The sequence below is a fragment of the Cryptotermes secundus genome, unplaced genomic scaffold, assembly GCF_002891405.2.
Source record: "Cryptotermes secundus unplaced genomic scaffold, Csec_1.0 scaffold289, whole genome shotgun sequence".
NCBI classification, from domain to species: domain Eukaryota; kingdom Metazoa; phylum Arthropoda; class Insecta; order Blattodea; family Kalotermitidae; genus Cryptotermes; species Cryptotermes secundus.
In genome coordinates this window covers 1,645,737-1,659,109 of record NW_019722431.1, presented here as the reverse complement: position 1 = coordinate 1,659,109, position 13,373 = coordinate 1,645,737, and the positions used below count along the sequence as shown (strand labels likewise).

The following is a 13,373-nucleotide window of genomic DNA, read 5'->3' as shown; positions in this document are numbered from 1 at the left end:
GAAAGGCCATTAAATATTTTGGTTCCCATACTAATCACCCCTCTCTTGCTACGTTCAGTATTACAAAATTGTACATACAAATTGTGTTTATGAATAGTGTTATAGCCATGAACATCACAATAAAATATAAATCTTATTTTTTATTATAAAACATAGGATCTGAAAAATATATATGGAAGTAACAGTTAAAATCTTTAATTCACGAAACAAATTTCTACAGGAAACTCTATTTTTAACACCTTTTATCACCCTTACACATTTTTTCTGCAGTTTAAATAAGAGTTTCAGAGTCCTTTTGCACACCACCCCAAAAAATAATTCCGTATTTCAACACAGACTCAAATTTTGCAAGATACACACTTCTTAAAACAGTTTGGCTCACTGAGTCCCATAGGCATTTTATCAAATAGGTAGTCTTGCTAAGTTTTGCCACACATATTGTGTGTGGGTTGCCCAACTTAAATCTTCAGTAATGCAAATACCCAAAAATTTTACGTCCACTGAACAAACCACCACATTATTTATGAAAAAATAACACCTTTGACATAGACATGTTTATTATTAAATGATTTTCATAAAACTATTTTTCTGATTGATTTACATTTTGAATTTTTTCATTTAATGATAAAATATTTTTTCCAGTAATCAATATATTTGTATCATCAGCAAATAGTATTACCTCTGCATTATGTATAACTCGGGGCAGATCATTTATAAATAATAGGAATAAAAGGGGTCCCAAAACTGAACCATGAGGTACACCCTATTTAATTGCTTTAAGCGATTAGGTAACTGTCTTCATTTTAGAAGTCTTTTGATCCATATAGTGAATTTCAACAGACTGTGATCCATCTGTAAGATACGATCCCATCGATGCACGAGATATTCCTCTCAGTCCATACGGTTCCAACTTTGCAAGCAGCAAGTTATGATTAATAACATCAAATCCTTTGATACATCTAGAAATATACCAAAGGCCAGTTGTTTATTATCTAGTGTTTTCTGAATTTCTCCAATAAAAGTTTGAATTGCCATAAACGTGGATTTATTTTTTCTGAAACCATTTTGGGCATTTCATATCAGATTGAATCTATTTAAGAAATTTACAACCCTATTGTACATCAATGTTTCAAGAATTTTTGAAAAAAAAGAACTAAATTGAGATTGGTCTGTAATTTGCAATATTTTGTTTCTGACCTTTCTTAAAATAGGTCGAACTTTTGCAATCTTCATTTGATTTGGAAAAATGCCAGAACTTAGTGGCAGATTAAATATAAAAGTCAAAGGTTTTTTTATGGTTTGGATACATTGTTTAACTATCAGATCCGGAATCTCATCATAACCTGCTGAAATTTTCGTTTTTAATTTACTAGTAACCTGAAGAACCTCTTCTTCAGTAACAGGGGCAAGAAATAATACATTTGGATTTTGTATCGCTTCATTTGTAATATCATGGTCAATTGTACAATTTTTATTTAAATGTATCAGCTTGTCTATGCTATTTTAGTGTCCATTTGTCTATAGCCGTCTAAATTGCAACACTTGTTTTACACTTCAATATATTCTTTAACACTTAACACTACATGTTTCGGCCTCAAAGGGCCATCTTCAGGTGTTTTATTACAGATATTCAATCAAGACCTTGTTAAAACTGCTACACTGTTTCGCTGTTCCAATTCACTTTAAAAACCACACGCTGCAGTCCTCCTTTATTTAAAACGAGATAAAATTCTTTTATAATTTGTTGTTTCACTTCACTCAGGGTGTCGTCACTTCCGTAAAATATATTAAAATGTTTTTCCCGGCAGCGTATTCCTCACATTAGTTATTTGCGCCTGGTTTTTATTTCCTCCTCAACGTCTGGTATCTACCAGTATTTGCGCCTGGTGCACTAGTACGTGGTGAAGGTGGTGAACGTGGTTAAGTTGGTGAAGTTGGTGAACGTGGGCGTGTGGTATGTGACTCACGTGTGGAAGGAAATACGGAACTGGACTTTGTGGTTAGGGCTCGTGAATGTAAGGATTTCTGTATATGTGAATAATAATGAGTAAAGTAAAAAATAAAGCAAAGAAGAAACGTCTGTCAGAGAGGGCAGTTAAAACCAATGTTCAAAAGAAAAAAATCTTGAATCCCTTCGAAGTTCATGTCAATCGTCAGAAATATGATGTTCTCGGACGGAAAACGAAAAATGGTACTGGTATCCCAGGAGTTGCTCGTGCGAAAGCTGTCGCCAAGGTAAATAAATCAATGACGCGCATATTAAGTTTCCCATCATTACTTAATGTGGTAATAGAAGATCATAGAATTGCATGAAATAGCTCATCTTTCTAAAGCGCATCGCGTCCACAACATTAGGTTATGTGGTTTTAGTCTGGGTGTTCAGTTTAATGTAAGTTAGAAATTCTGTTATTCTTCCTAAACAGTTTTTCTTTAGCCCACTGCATTCTAAACTGCTTGAAAAAAAAAAAGTAATATTTTTTATAGATGTTAAGAATTATGTCCCATGCCTTTTGGTTAAGGGTAATTGCATTTTCGATTAATAAATGTGACACAAATATTGTTCTATGCAATTAAGTAATTTTTTTATTACTTCGGGAGATACATGCCCCAAATTTTTGGTAACAAATTGTAAAATTGGGGGATTTTGCAAGGCACAGAACGACTTGTTACATGAATGAATGAATATATGTAGTGCAGTGGAGGTATTCCTGAGCCCTTGTTCTGCAGCTTTCAGATACCATTTTGATAATACATTATATGAGTGATGTAGGATCAGTACTAACTGAAGGAAATGTCTTTTTTGTTCAGAGGAAAAAAACACTACTACAAGAATACAGAGTAAAAGACAAGTCAAATAGGTTCCTGGATCGGAGAATAGGCGAAAAAAATAGTGCAATGACGACAGAAGACAAAATAATGGCTCGATTTACAGCTGAAAGAATGAAGATGCACAGTAAGGTAATAATATACATGTAATGAGGAATGTTTTTAATTTGTGGCATGTTGTACTTCATGTTTTTCATGAACAGAAAAATATAAGTTATTTGTTTGTATATTTTTATACATTAGTGTACTTATTTTCATGTCTGAATTATATTAATCTTTGGAATGGTGCAATTAGTCAGAAATATAGTGAGACTTGAGGGATCAAGAAGTTTTGTAGTAAAACAAGGTAAAGCTATCCCTGTAACAGGCTGTGAAGGCCCATAGGGTTGTGAGACGTCGAGGCTTCCACATTTTCTCTAGACAGATGGCTCACAGATGGCACTGAGGTTGTCAGCCATATGCACCGGCCACCCTTTACCCCCCAGGAAGATTCCCGGTACTCATTTCTGTTAGAGGCTGAGTTGACCCCAGGGCCATAGTGCAGCAGGAAGGATTAGGTGAAAGATCCTGCACATGTAGCACCATTTGTTTGTAATTTTAACAGTTTACAGTAATTTTATAGGATCCTTTTGGAAGGGATTTTTTAATAGGCAGTACTTTAATTAAATCTCTTATTTTAAATTACTTGTAGAAATCAATTTTTAATTTGGCTGATGATGAGATTTTGACACACCGTGGGCAAACCCTAAGTGAAATTGAGAAATTTGATGACCCCCGAAGTGATGACGAGGAGGAGGAGGAGGAAGAGAGAGGAAAGCTTGGTGGTAAGTGTTCAGATTATTATATTTCTCTAATTTTGTAATTATGTGAATTGTGTGTTGTATATGGATAATAAAGCACTGATGATGGCTAGAAGTAGATTTGGTTTTGGATGAGATTACCTGGGAAGAGTGAGAGAGGTGAATGAGTAGGGAATGTGAGAGTAGGTGTCATATTGAAGCAGGTGACTGCAAGGCCCACCATATGTTTCAGTGTGATGAGCAAGCAGAAGAAACACAGTTTTCCTTTCACTTTGTGAGAGGTATGACGAAGATTCCCTCAAAAGCTTGCACTTTAAGAACAAACTGGATCATTAAAATATACTTTCACTGGATTTTTGGACAGTTTTGATTATCTAAACCATCACATGTTGAGATTCTCAGCAAAAAAACATTCTTCTGTTTTACATTTTTATGGTATCTTATAAATTATGGAATGCTGCAGATGGTTAGCATGAAGTGTCAACAGATGGCAGGACAGGTTTCTTTACACTGATAATGGCGCATGCAAGGGAGAGGGACTGGTATAAAAAGGATGTGGAGTAGAGTTCTGATTACCCATTCACAGTTCATCCAGTTTCCTGCTTATCCATGTGTCTTTTTAGGCACATTCATAACTCTGCAGAGTGCATATTAAGTTCACAAAATTTTTGTGAATAATTGTTGACTCATGTCACTTTTCATTTAGATTGTACATTCTTCATGACCATTTCACATGAATGTCTTCATGCAGTTCTGCTTAAGTGTTTGAGGGTAACTTGCTAAATATTTTTCATAGCTAAAAATATTTTAAATAAAGTTGTAGAGAAAAATGAAGCACATTCTATGTGCTGTATATTTTTTTGAGGCACTTAAATGAATTGGACACTATATGCACATTTCCAAATTCCCGTATTGTGCAGTGTCTTGGTTTGTCTGTGTTTTGATTATTCATGCTTTTTTCTGCTACATTAGCATGGATAATTTAGAGTACACTATATCTCATTCATAATATGGAAAGAATTAAAATCCTTCCCTGTTTTTAAGCTACCATTTTAGCTCATATTTCATCTCTGTTCCTTTTGAATATTGTCATATGGGGACTGGGTCATCTGCTCTAACTGTGGTATACAATGACAGTGCATAATCTATATTCAAGAAATAATCACTTCAAGATATGTGCCTTATAACTTCCCGTTGTGATTTGGTTATGCAAAATGTTCATGATTATTTCTTTTATAGCTGAGTTTGTTGAAGACGCTCATTTTGGAGGAGGTATATTAAAGAAATCCAGTAGTGATGGTCATGCTAGCAGAAAAGATTTGATTGAACAATTAATTGCTGAGTCTAAAAAACGTAAGGCTGAAAAGCAGCGGGCTCGTGAACAAACAATTGAACTAACAGAAAAGCTGGATACAGAGTGGAAAGATCTGTTGCCAATTGTATCTTCTTCTAAGACATCTGCAAGTAATGTCGTTGATGATAACGAAAAGCCAGATTCCTATGACACAGTGATGAGACAACTGAAATTTGAAGCTCGAGGAAAGGTATGTTGTTGTACTAGTTAAGTTACACATAATCCAGTCATTGCTACCACATTTACATTGGAGTATCTTGGTGCTTACACCAGCCGGCCACTTTTCAGGGTCAGGTCTGTATGGGAAAACAGGGATAGGGCCACTTGAAGGCAGTGGTGATCGCCGGGCAAAGTATAATTTTGCGACCCCTCCATTTACTGTTTTTTTTTAAGAAAGAATTTATAGCAGTATAAAATGTATATGTGTTTACAAAAGGAAGGGCAGGAAAAGATTAAAAGCATATAACCGAAAAATTATTTTTCAGAACATGGTACTTAATATTGTATGCACATTAGAGAGCTTCTTAATTTGTTCTCCTCGCCAAATATTATCAGAATGACCAACGTAAGGAGGATGATAAGGAGAACTGAAGGATAATATTAAAATTCATCTTAAATAAATAGGATGGCAGGGTATGGACTGGAATTATCTCACTGAGAATAAGGCTCAATGTCAGGCTGTTGTGATCATGATAATGAATCATTAAGTTCCATAAAATGCTAGGAATTTTTCAGGTAGCTGAGCAGCTGTTTGGATCTCAGTAGGGTCTCTTCACCAATGAGTTTGTCACGTTTAATCTTAAATATACTGTTTCTATTGCAGCCATCTGATCGACTAAAATCGGAAGAGGAGTTAGCACAAGAAGAGAAGGAAAGGCTTGAAAAATTAGAAATGGAGCGGTTACAGAGAATGCATGGCTTCAAGGAAGACTTCGTACCTGAAAGGAAACACAGAAGTGCAGATGATTTGGATGATGGGTTATTATTATTATTTTTGTTGTTGTTCTTGTTGTTGTTGTTGTTTTGGAGAGGGTGGGTTTCCCCATGCACTGCGACTAGTTGTTAGTCTATTGTGCATCCCCCTTTAATTCTACCAGTCGCCATGCCCTTCCAGTACTGGTGCTTGCTATCAGCCCCGTTCTGCCAGTGAGGTCGGCCCTCTCTGGCAGTGGTCCCCGATACTTCCCCATCTGCCGGAGGAATTGGAAACTACTTGGGCAGGAAACTTTGCCTAATTTTGCTCAGAGGTCTCCTAGAGACATGAGGATGGATGATGGGTTTGTATACAGGGTGTCCCAGGAGGAATGTGCCAAACTTCGGGAGGGTGTTCCTTATGTTAAAGTATGCCGATATAACCCAAAACACCTATGTCCAAAGTTGAACGGTTACGGAGATAATGGCCAGAGAAGTGTGAAACTTTGACCGGTGTTACACACTTGTTGATTACAAAATACATATTAAAACTGGCAGGAATATGTGGTTTCTGTAATGTTAATAATGTACGTAACATCAAACTAACTTGTGAGTGACATGAAGCCATAAAATTGAAGTACAAAATACTCGCTCGCCATGTCATAATTGTCCTTAGGGTTTCCAAGCACTATACATGACACATGACTGGCAAGCGCTGACGTAACGTGGCTGACTGCGCGTTCTGATAAAGCCAACTACATAAGCACGGCTAGGGTGAATCACGGCACTCAAGGACAAACACAGATAAGGCGTCTCAGCTGACAGGTACAGTGCGTGGACCCGCCAGAAGACCACACTTTTCTCGGGCCATTATCTCCGTAACCGTTCAACTTTGGACATAGGTGTTTTGGGTTATATCGGCATACTTTAACATAAGGAACACCCTCCCGAAGTTTGGCACATTCCTCCTGGGACACCCTGTATAATGTTTTAACATCTGACTTGGTTTGAAACTGTTGTGGTCTCAGTTTTCATAGCCACTTAATTAAGATCTTGATATCAGCTTGTTTTTGTCTGCTGCTAATTCACTACACTGTCATCTTCCTGCATCTTACACTGCACTACTTGATTCACAGCACACTCTAAATCTTGCCTGGTTCTCTACACATCCATTGGACTCAGCTTCTAAGCTTACAATCAGACTGTTGAACTTACCAACAACTTTTTATATGTGAAGTCTTCAGGAGGCTGCTCATCATCTCCCAGTAGTCTTTCACAATGGGCTGTGTGGCTCATGAAATATCCAGAAGCCAATGGGAGAGAGTCAAGAAGTCTTGAGAACAACAAATGCACACATGCTAGCATAACGTGCTTAGTTCAGGCAACAGTATGAGAAAGTTTAGGTGTGTGATGGCTAGTATTTGTGTTCTGTTATGTTTTGTTTTGCAGTTTTGAAATAGAGAGTGAAGAGGAAGTTACAGTGAGTTACAGTGCAGGTGGGGAGCTGGATGTACGGTTGGAGACAAATATGAATCTCAAACTAGAACAGGAAGATCCTAAACGTAAGTATTCTTTAACAGTAACGAACAAACCCGCACTGAGTAGGTATGTATGACAGTGCCTCTCTAGGCTTGTGTTCAGGATGTATGTGATTTGAATCTGTACCTGGTAACCAGCTGTTCACACTTTGATTTTGTGAGCAACTTTTTTTCTGTCTGGCCAGATGAATGCTGGAAAAGTACACTGAATAGGCCCCAACTAATTCTTATAAAATACTTCCCACCATACAAACAAAACAAACTCCATGGCCTGTAGCCCGCAAGCGAACTATACCGACCAAGCTACCACCACTTGTCGGTGAAGTTAGTGCCAACTTTTGCGGATAGAGGGTGTCACGTCAGCGCAGCGGATCCCCACAGCCATTAATCTCAGTTTTCTAGACCAGAGCCGCTATTTCATTGAAATAGCTCTGTCATGAAACAACCTCTAGGAGTACTTTTGCAACATCACCTTATTACTCAACACCATAACTACAATTCCACATAACTATAACTCAAAATGTTGAACAAGTCGTTTCACAGTCGCTCCTTTTGTGTTAACAACTCTCACTAGACTGTAGAACTGCTCTGCTCTCCATGCTGGCTCACCACTGGCTTCTGTCAACACACCGCCCAGCTCAGTCCTCAGCTCTGCTTGTTATACTGTTGCCTGTTGCCCTAGCAATAGTAGCAGTGTCTGCTATTACGTCTCAGCGGGGAAGTGTTTACTTACCTGTTACCCTAGCAGCAGCAGTGTCCGCTCTTACGTCACAGTGGGGAAGTGTTGCCTAACACAGCTCCTCTGCTGTTGTGTCACTGTGGGGAAGTGTTTACTGGCCTGTTGCCCCTAGCAGCAGCAGCAGCAGTTCCTATGCTGTTACATCACCGTGGGGAAGGGTTTACTGGCAACGCATGCGTTATCACGTTGCTCTGAGTCCACAATTCCCAGCAAGCTCCTCAGTTATCCTCATAAGGCTGAGTGGACCCTGTTCCAGACCCACTACTCAGAAAATCTGGTAGTGCTGGAAAACGAACCCGGGACCTCTGGATCTGTAGGCAGGAACTCTGACCACTAGACCACAGAGGCGGTCTCAAGTACTTCCCACCATACTGTTCATAACCATCTTAGTGTCTCATTGGTTTGTGGCCTTGAAACAGTGTCAATAAATAACTATAGACTAAGCTGCTCTTCTAAGCAGCTGTCTGCTGGTGTTTCAGTTATGTTTTTCTAGGTTATGACACTATGTAGTCCAGAAGGTGGTTACCAGCATTTTAGGGCAACCTGCTGCCTTCATCTTCAGGTTGAGGTAACCACTTACCAGACTACACAGTGTCATAACCCAGAAACCACGCCCCAAATATTTGCTGCTCTCAAAAGCCTCAGATCTCTGTGGTGATAGAACTCGTATGAGTATGAGTAAGAGTATGAGGGGTGAGCCGTAAGCTGGCCCTAGCACTGCGACCTTCAATGGTCTATTGTGCTTCCCCTTTGGATTAACCCTTTAGTAATCCTACACTTCAAATGAAATGTAGGACTTTGTTTACAGGGGCATCATAAAAGTCACTCGGTTTCATGAAGAACTGACCCGGGTGGCAGTATCTTAGGTAAGCTGTAGCCTCACAATCACTGTTATGCCCCAAAGGTTATGTACAAGTAGATATGTTTACGGCAATATGGCCATCGTTATAGTGTATGTGTTATGAGATACCAGTAATACGCGGAGGACGCATATTTGTTGTTCATAGTTGTGGCAGTTGAAGTTGTGAGAAACATACTTAGGCTGTTAGTATGTTAAAGTTAGGAGTGGCATATTTTAAGGGTGAAACATTATGATAAGATAGTGTAGAATTATGTGATGAGTAGTATAGAATGGAGAGTGAAAAAAGGTTCACACTTGCATATTCTCATGAGCCGAAATAGGAGAAAGAGAGAGACAGACCACAGTCTTACAACCCAGGAGGGGAGATTATGATGAAATGATAGCCTGGCGACGTATAGAGATGATGTAGTTCCGGCTGAAAGTCAGCCTTGTTAATATTGTAAATAGGATACAAATTAAAGGTGAATAGACCAGTGTACCTAGGGTAGGACGGAGATGGTATCGAGTAATAGTAATGATACAGTGACAGTCTCGAGCCATCTGTTCTAAGCGAGAGATTAGAATGTAAATCAGAACTAGTAACGCAAAGATACTAGGTAGTCCCGACTGAAGGTCAGCATTGTTCATACTGTAAATAGGATTGTAAATAACAGTGTAAATAGACAAGGTACTTAGGGTAGGATGTACCCCGAGTATGATTCACCCTCACAAGCTCCACCCTTTCCCAGTCACAAGCGAAGGGCGGAACTGACCCAGGCGGCCAACTGCAGCCGGATGCAACCAGCAGTAAGAGTTATGAGAATCCGAGTTAAGGGTGAGAGACTAATAGGAAACAGAGAGATAGCGTCCCAAGAGAGAATCCGAGTTAAGGGTGAGAGACTAATAGGAGACAGAGAGATAGCATCCCGAGAGGGAACAAGGGAAGAGTAATTTAGAGATTTCATTATCCTCTCTAGGCATAACAAAGTGATGGCAGAGGTTGGGATCGGCCAACGCAAGGTGGCTGACATAGAGAAAGAGTAACTGTGTTTTACTCACCCCTTACATCGAAGTATTACTTATGGCAACGGCGGTGGGCCGAGTCAACGAAGGGTTGACTGACGTAGCGAAGGGACTAGCCAAAGAGAAACAGCAGACAAAGTGATGGCAGCAGTGTATGGACTAGCCCAAGAGAGAGNGGTTTGTTATGCCCCAAAGTTTATGTACAAGTAGATATGTTTTTTGGGTAATTTGGAATAAGTATATCTAGACTTTATGATTAAGAAACAGCAATAACGAAATGTACCAGTAGTGAGGCAATCGTTTTGTAATCAGAATGTAGCANTATAGTACAGCGGTGGGCCCAGTCAACGAAGGGTTGACTGACGTAGCGAAGGGACTAGCCAAAGAGAAATGGCAGACAAAGTGATTTAGTGTTTAACCCACCCCCGTCACTAAGACATAATAATTGGTGACAGTGGTGAGATATCAAATCCATCCCTGTCGTAGAGGTGTAATATAGGGTGTGACAGTCGATGGGTAGAGGCGGGTCAGCCCCGACACGCCCGCTCTATGCCAGTACGAAGAGGTGACAGTGATGAAGGGGCCAGCCCACAGAGAACGCTCGACTACCGCGCTACCGGCCCTTAGTACTTTCATCACCCCTTTTTAAAATGTAATAGATGGTGGCAGCTGTATGCAACGAAGAAGGTCCAGAACCAGGAGAGTCCTAGCTGAGGGTAATCTAGTATTATTGTATTAACCCCTTACAGCATAACATATGGTGGCAGTGGAGGGCTACCTCCACGCCCCCTGCCACCACGGCAGAACAATCACATNTCGACATGGGTCTTACAAGTGGTGGTGTCTAGCCTGCGTCTCTATTTCAAGTAAGTCTCTTTGCTCATATAAGCCATGTNAGGCACCTCTCACAAGTTGGGTCCTGTGTCAGTCCCAGTTTGGAAAAGTGTCCTTTTAGGTGGCAGTGTCCCATAAGTAATCCTACCACCCATCTGAGTTGATCTCTGTTTAATTTTAACAGGTCCATCTTTCTTTTGGCAGAGGCTCCTGATATAAATCCTTCTGCCTGTTTGAGTCCAGTTATGGAACTGTATACAGGGCTGTTTGTAAGACCTCTGATACAGTGTGCGGGAATTTCCCATTAATTAGGATTGCTATATCATCAGCATATCCTAATGTAAAGTTGTCTGTACTGTTGAGCTCCCAGAGAAGATCCTCCACAACAAGGCTCCACAGGAGAGGGGAAAGAATGATAGAACTCTTAGGTTAAGGTGTGTTAATGGTGAGAAAGTGCCATTTGACGTGTTTGTACTATTGTCCCACCACCTCTTTTGTCTTCTAAGTAGTTTGAAAATGGTTTTGGACTACAGTTCTTGTATACATTTCACACATCATTATGTCCATAATTTCACTAATTCTCCTCTGGCCTGAAATCCTATATGTGTCTTTGTCTCCTCCATAGTTTCATAACAGTAAATTGTTCTGGAACCTGGAAGACCAGGGACTGCACTTTTTGTGGCCTATACCCTTTGACCTGTCTTGCATGGGTGCCTCTATGAGGAGCTTACACTCCCACCAGCATAATTCTCCAGGTCATTGGTGCAGGCAGACCTCTCCATAATAAGGCAATAGTCCTCGAGGAGGCCAAGATTTCAATACCCAGACAATATTAGGTGACCCAAATAAGTCGCAAAACTTCTTGTTATATAGTGTTCTAAATTTCCCACTGGTTTCATCCATGTTTACTTAAAATATTTCCCAGTTTATGTTAGTTCATCACAATTACAGCTATAGTCATCTGGCTTAGAAATGCAGATGAGGTACTGGTAGACACAGTAATCTTAGCAGCGAATACAGTCTTCTGAGATGTGACACCATGTAGTATGATTCAGAGGAACCTGGTGCTTCCATCATCAGGGTAGATAATGATGGAGACAGTAGGTACCTCCAAATGTTAGTACCTGTGTACCAGACTACGTGGAGTCATGTCCCAGATGAATATAATCTTAACAGTAATATGTGATTTAAAGAATTGCTGTGTTTATTTTGTGTTTGTTTAATTTTGACCGCAGAAAATGAAGAACAAAAGGACCCTGCTGAAGCATCAGAAGAATCTGAGAAATCTGATGATGATGATAGTGAAGATGAAGATAACATTGATGATTTATCTGACTTGAAGAATGTTTCCCACAGTGATGATGATGGAACAGAGAATGAAGGTTAGTATTGTATATGGGCTGTCCAGTTATTGCTTTATTTAGACACATAATTGCCATACTTAGCTAACAGTAAAATGCTCCCCCCCCACATTCACAGTGAATCATCATATGGAAGGAATATTGTATCACCTATTCCTTAATCACTACACATTGGCCTCATAAATACTGTATTTCCTGGATACCATGTAGTTATTACTGTTGTCACCATAATTGTTAATTGTGAATTTAAAATTTACATTACACATTTTCATAAGAATCGAGAACCGTTGCTCTTACTTCCAGGTGATCTCCCATTATTTCAGTCGCATAATTTATTGAAGTTTTGTTCAGTGGATACAGTTACTGTGAACACATATAAAACATATCTTGTGGAGTGAGTAAAATCAGTTACAAGTAAATGTTCAGTATTGTACAGCATCTGAAATATCCTTGAGGGCACATCATCATCTTATAGTGATGTAGTTCATGTCATCATTAGAATGTTACTGGATCATATTTTTGCCATAATTTGGGAACAGAATTTATCATGCCAAAGATCTTTCTGTGAGGTTGCCTGCTGAAGTTATGAAGTACCCTCAGAGATGTTTTCGACAGAATCTAGCACTGTGTACCATACTGTAAGTCAGTTATATAGCAATCTCCATACAAGATCACTGTGCATCCATAGTCAAGATAATGCATGAACCATGACACACCTCAAAATTCAAGAATGTATATATATATATATGTGTGTGTGTGTGTGTGTGTGTNNNGTATATATATATATATATATATATATATATGTACTGGTGTGAGAATATTTCTTCTTCAGGTGTCATTCTTTTGGTTGAGCAGTAGCATACTTGAATATATGGATTCACACCTGATGGTATGTTGTGTCATTACAAAATGTACCTCAAAAGAAGACTTCTGGCCCCAAAAATGTAATGCATGCAAATATGGCAGTAATAGTAATGAAAACATAACAATTACTGCTTCTAGAAGATTTTCATATTGTTACACACTCTGCAGACACACAGCTTGAAGATATTCTTCTTGTGAATAGTTGAACTGTGTTTATTTTCACACATATTTTTCATTTGTGAATATTAGATGTCCTTTTTTTTTTTAATGAAAATAAATTA

The 13,373-nt window shown here is 39.1% G+C and overlaps 1 protein-coding gene across 1 annotated transcript in view; it reads left to right on the top strand.

Annotated features, from left to right (window-relative positions):
* The first annotated feature begins 201 nt into the window (after window positions 1–201).
* Window positions 202–13,373, top strand: part of LOC111861367 (nucleolar protein 14) — a 24,234-nt gene continuing 11,062 nt past the window's right edge. The window contains exons 1-7 of the mRNA XM_023845872.2: window positions 202–2,235; window positions 2,809–2,958; window positions 3,518–3,650; window positions 4,866–5,170; window positions 5,804–5,958; window positions 7,342–7,454; window positions 12,103–12,249. Coding sequence (XP_023701640.1) covers window positions 2,044–2,235; window positions 2,809–2,958; window positions 3,518–3,650; window positions 4,866–5,170; window positions 5,804–5,958; window positions 7,342–7,454; window positions 12,103–12,249 — 1,195 coding nt within the window. The 5' untranslated portion in view covers window positions 202–2,043. The remainder of the gene's footprint in view (window positions 2,236–2,808; window positions 2,959–3,517; window positions 3,651–4,865; window positions 5,171–5,803; window positions 5,959–7,341; window positions 7,455–12,102; window positions 12,250–13,373) is intronic.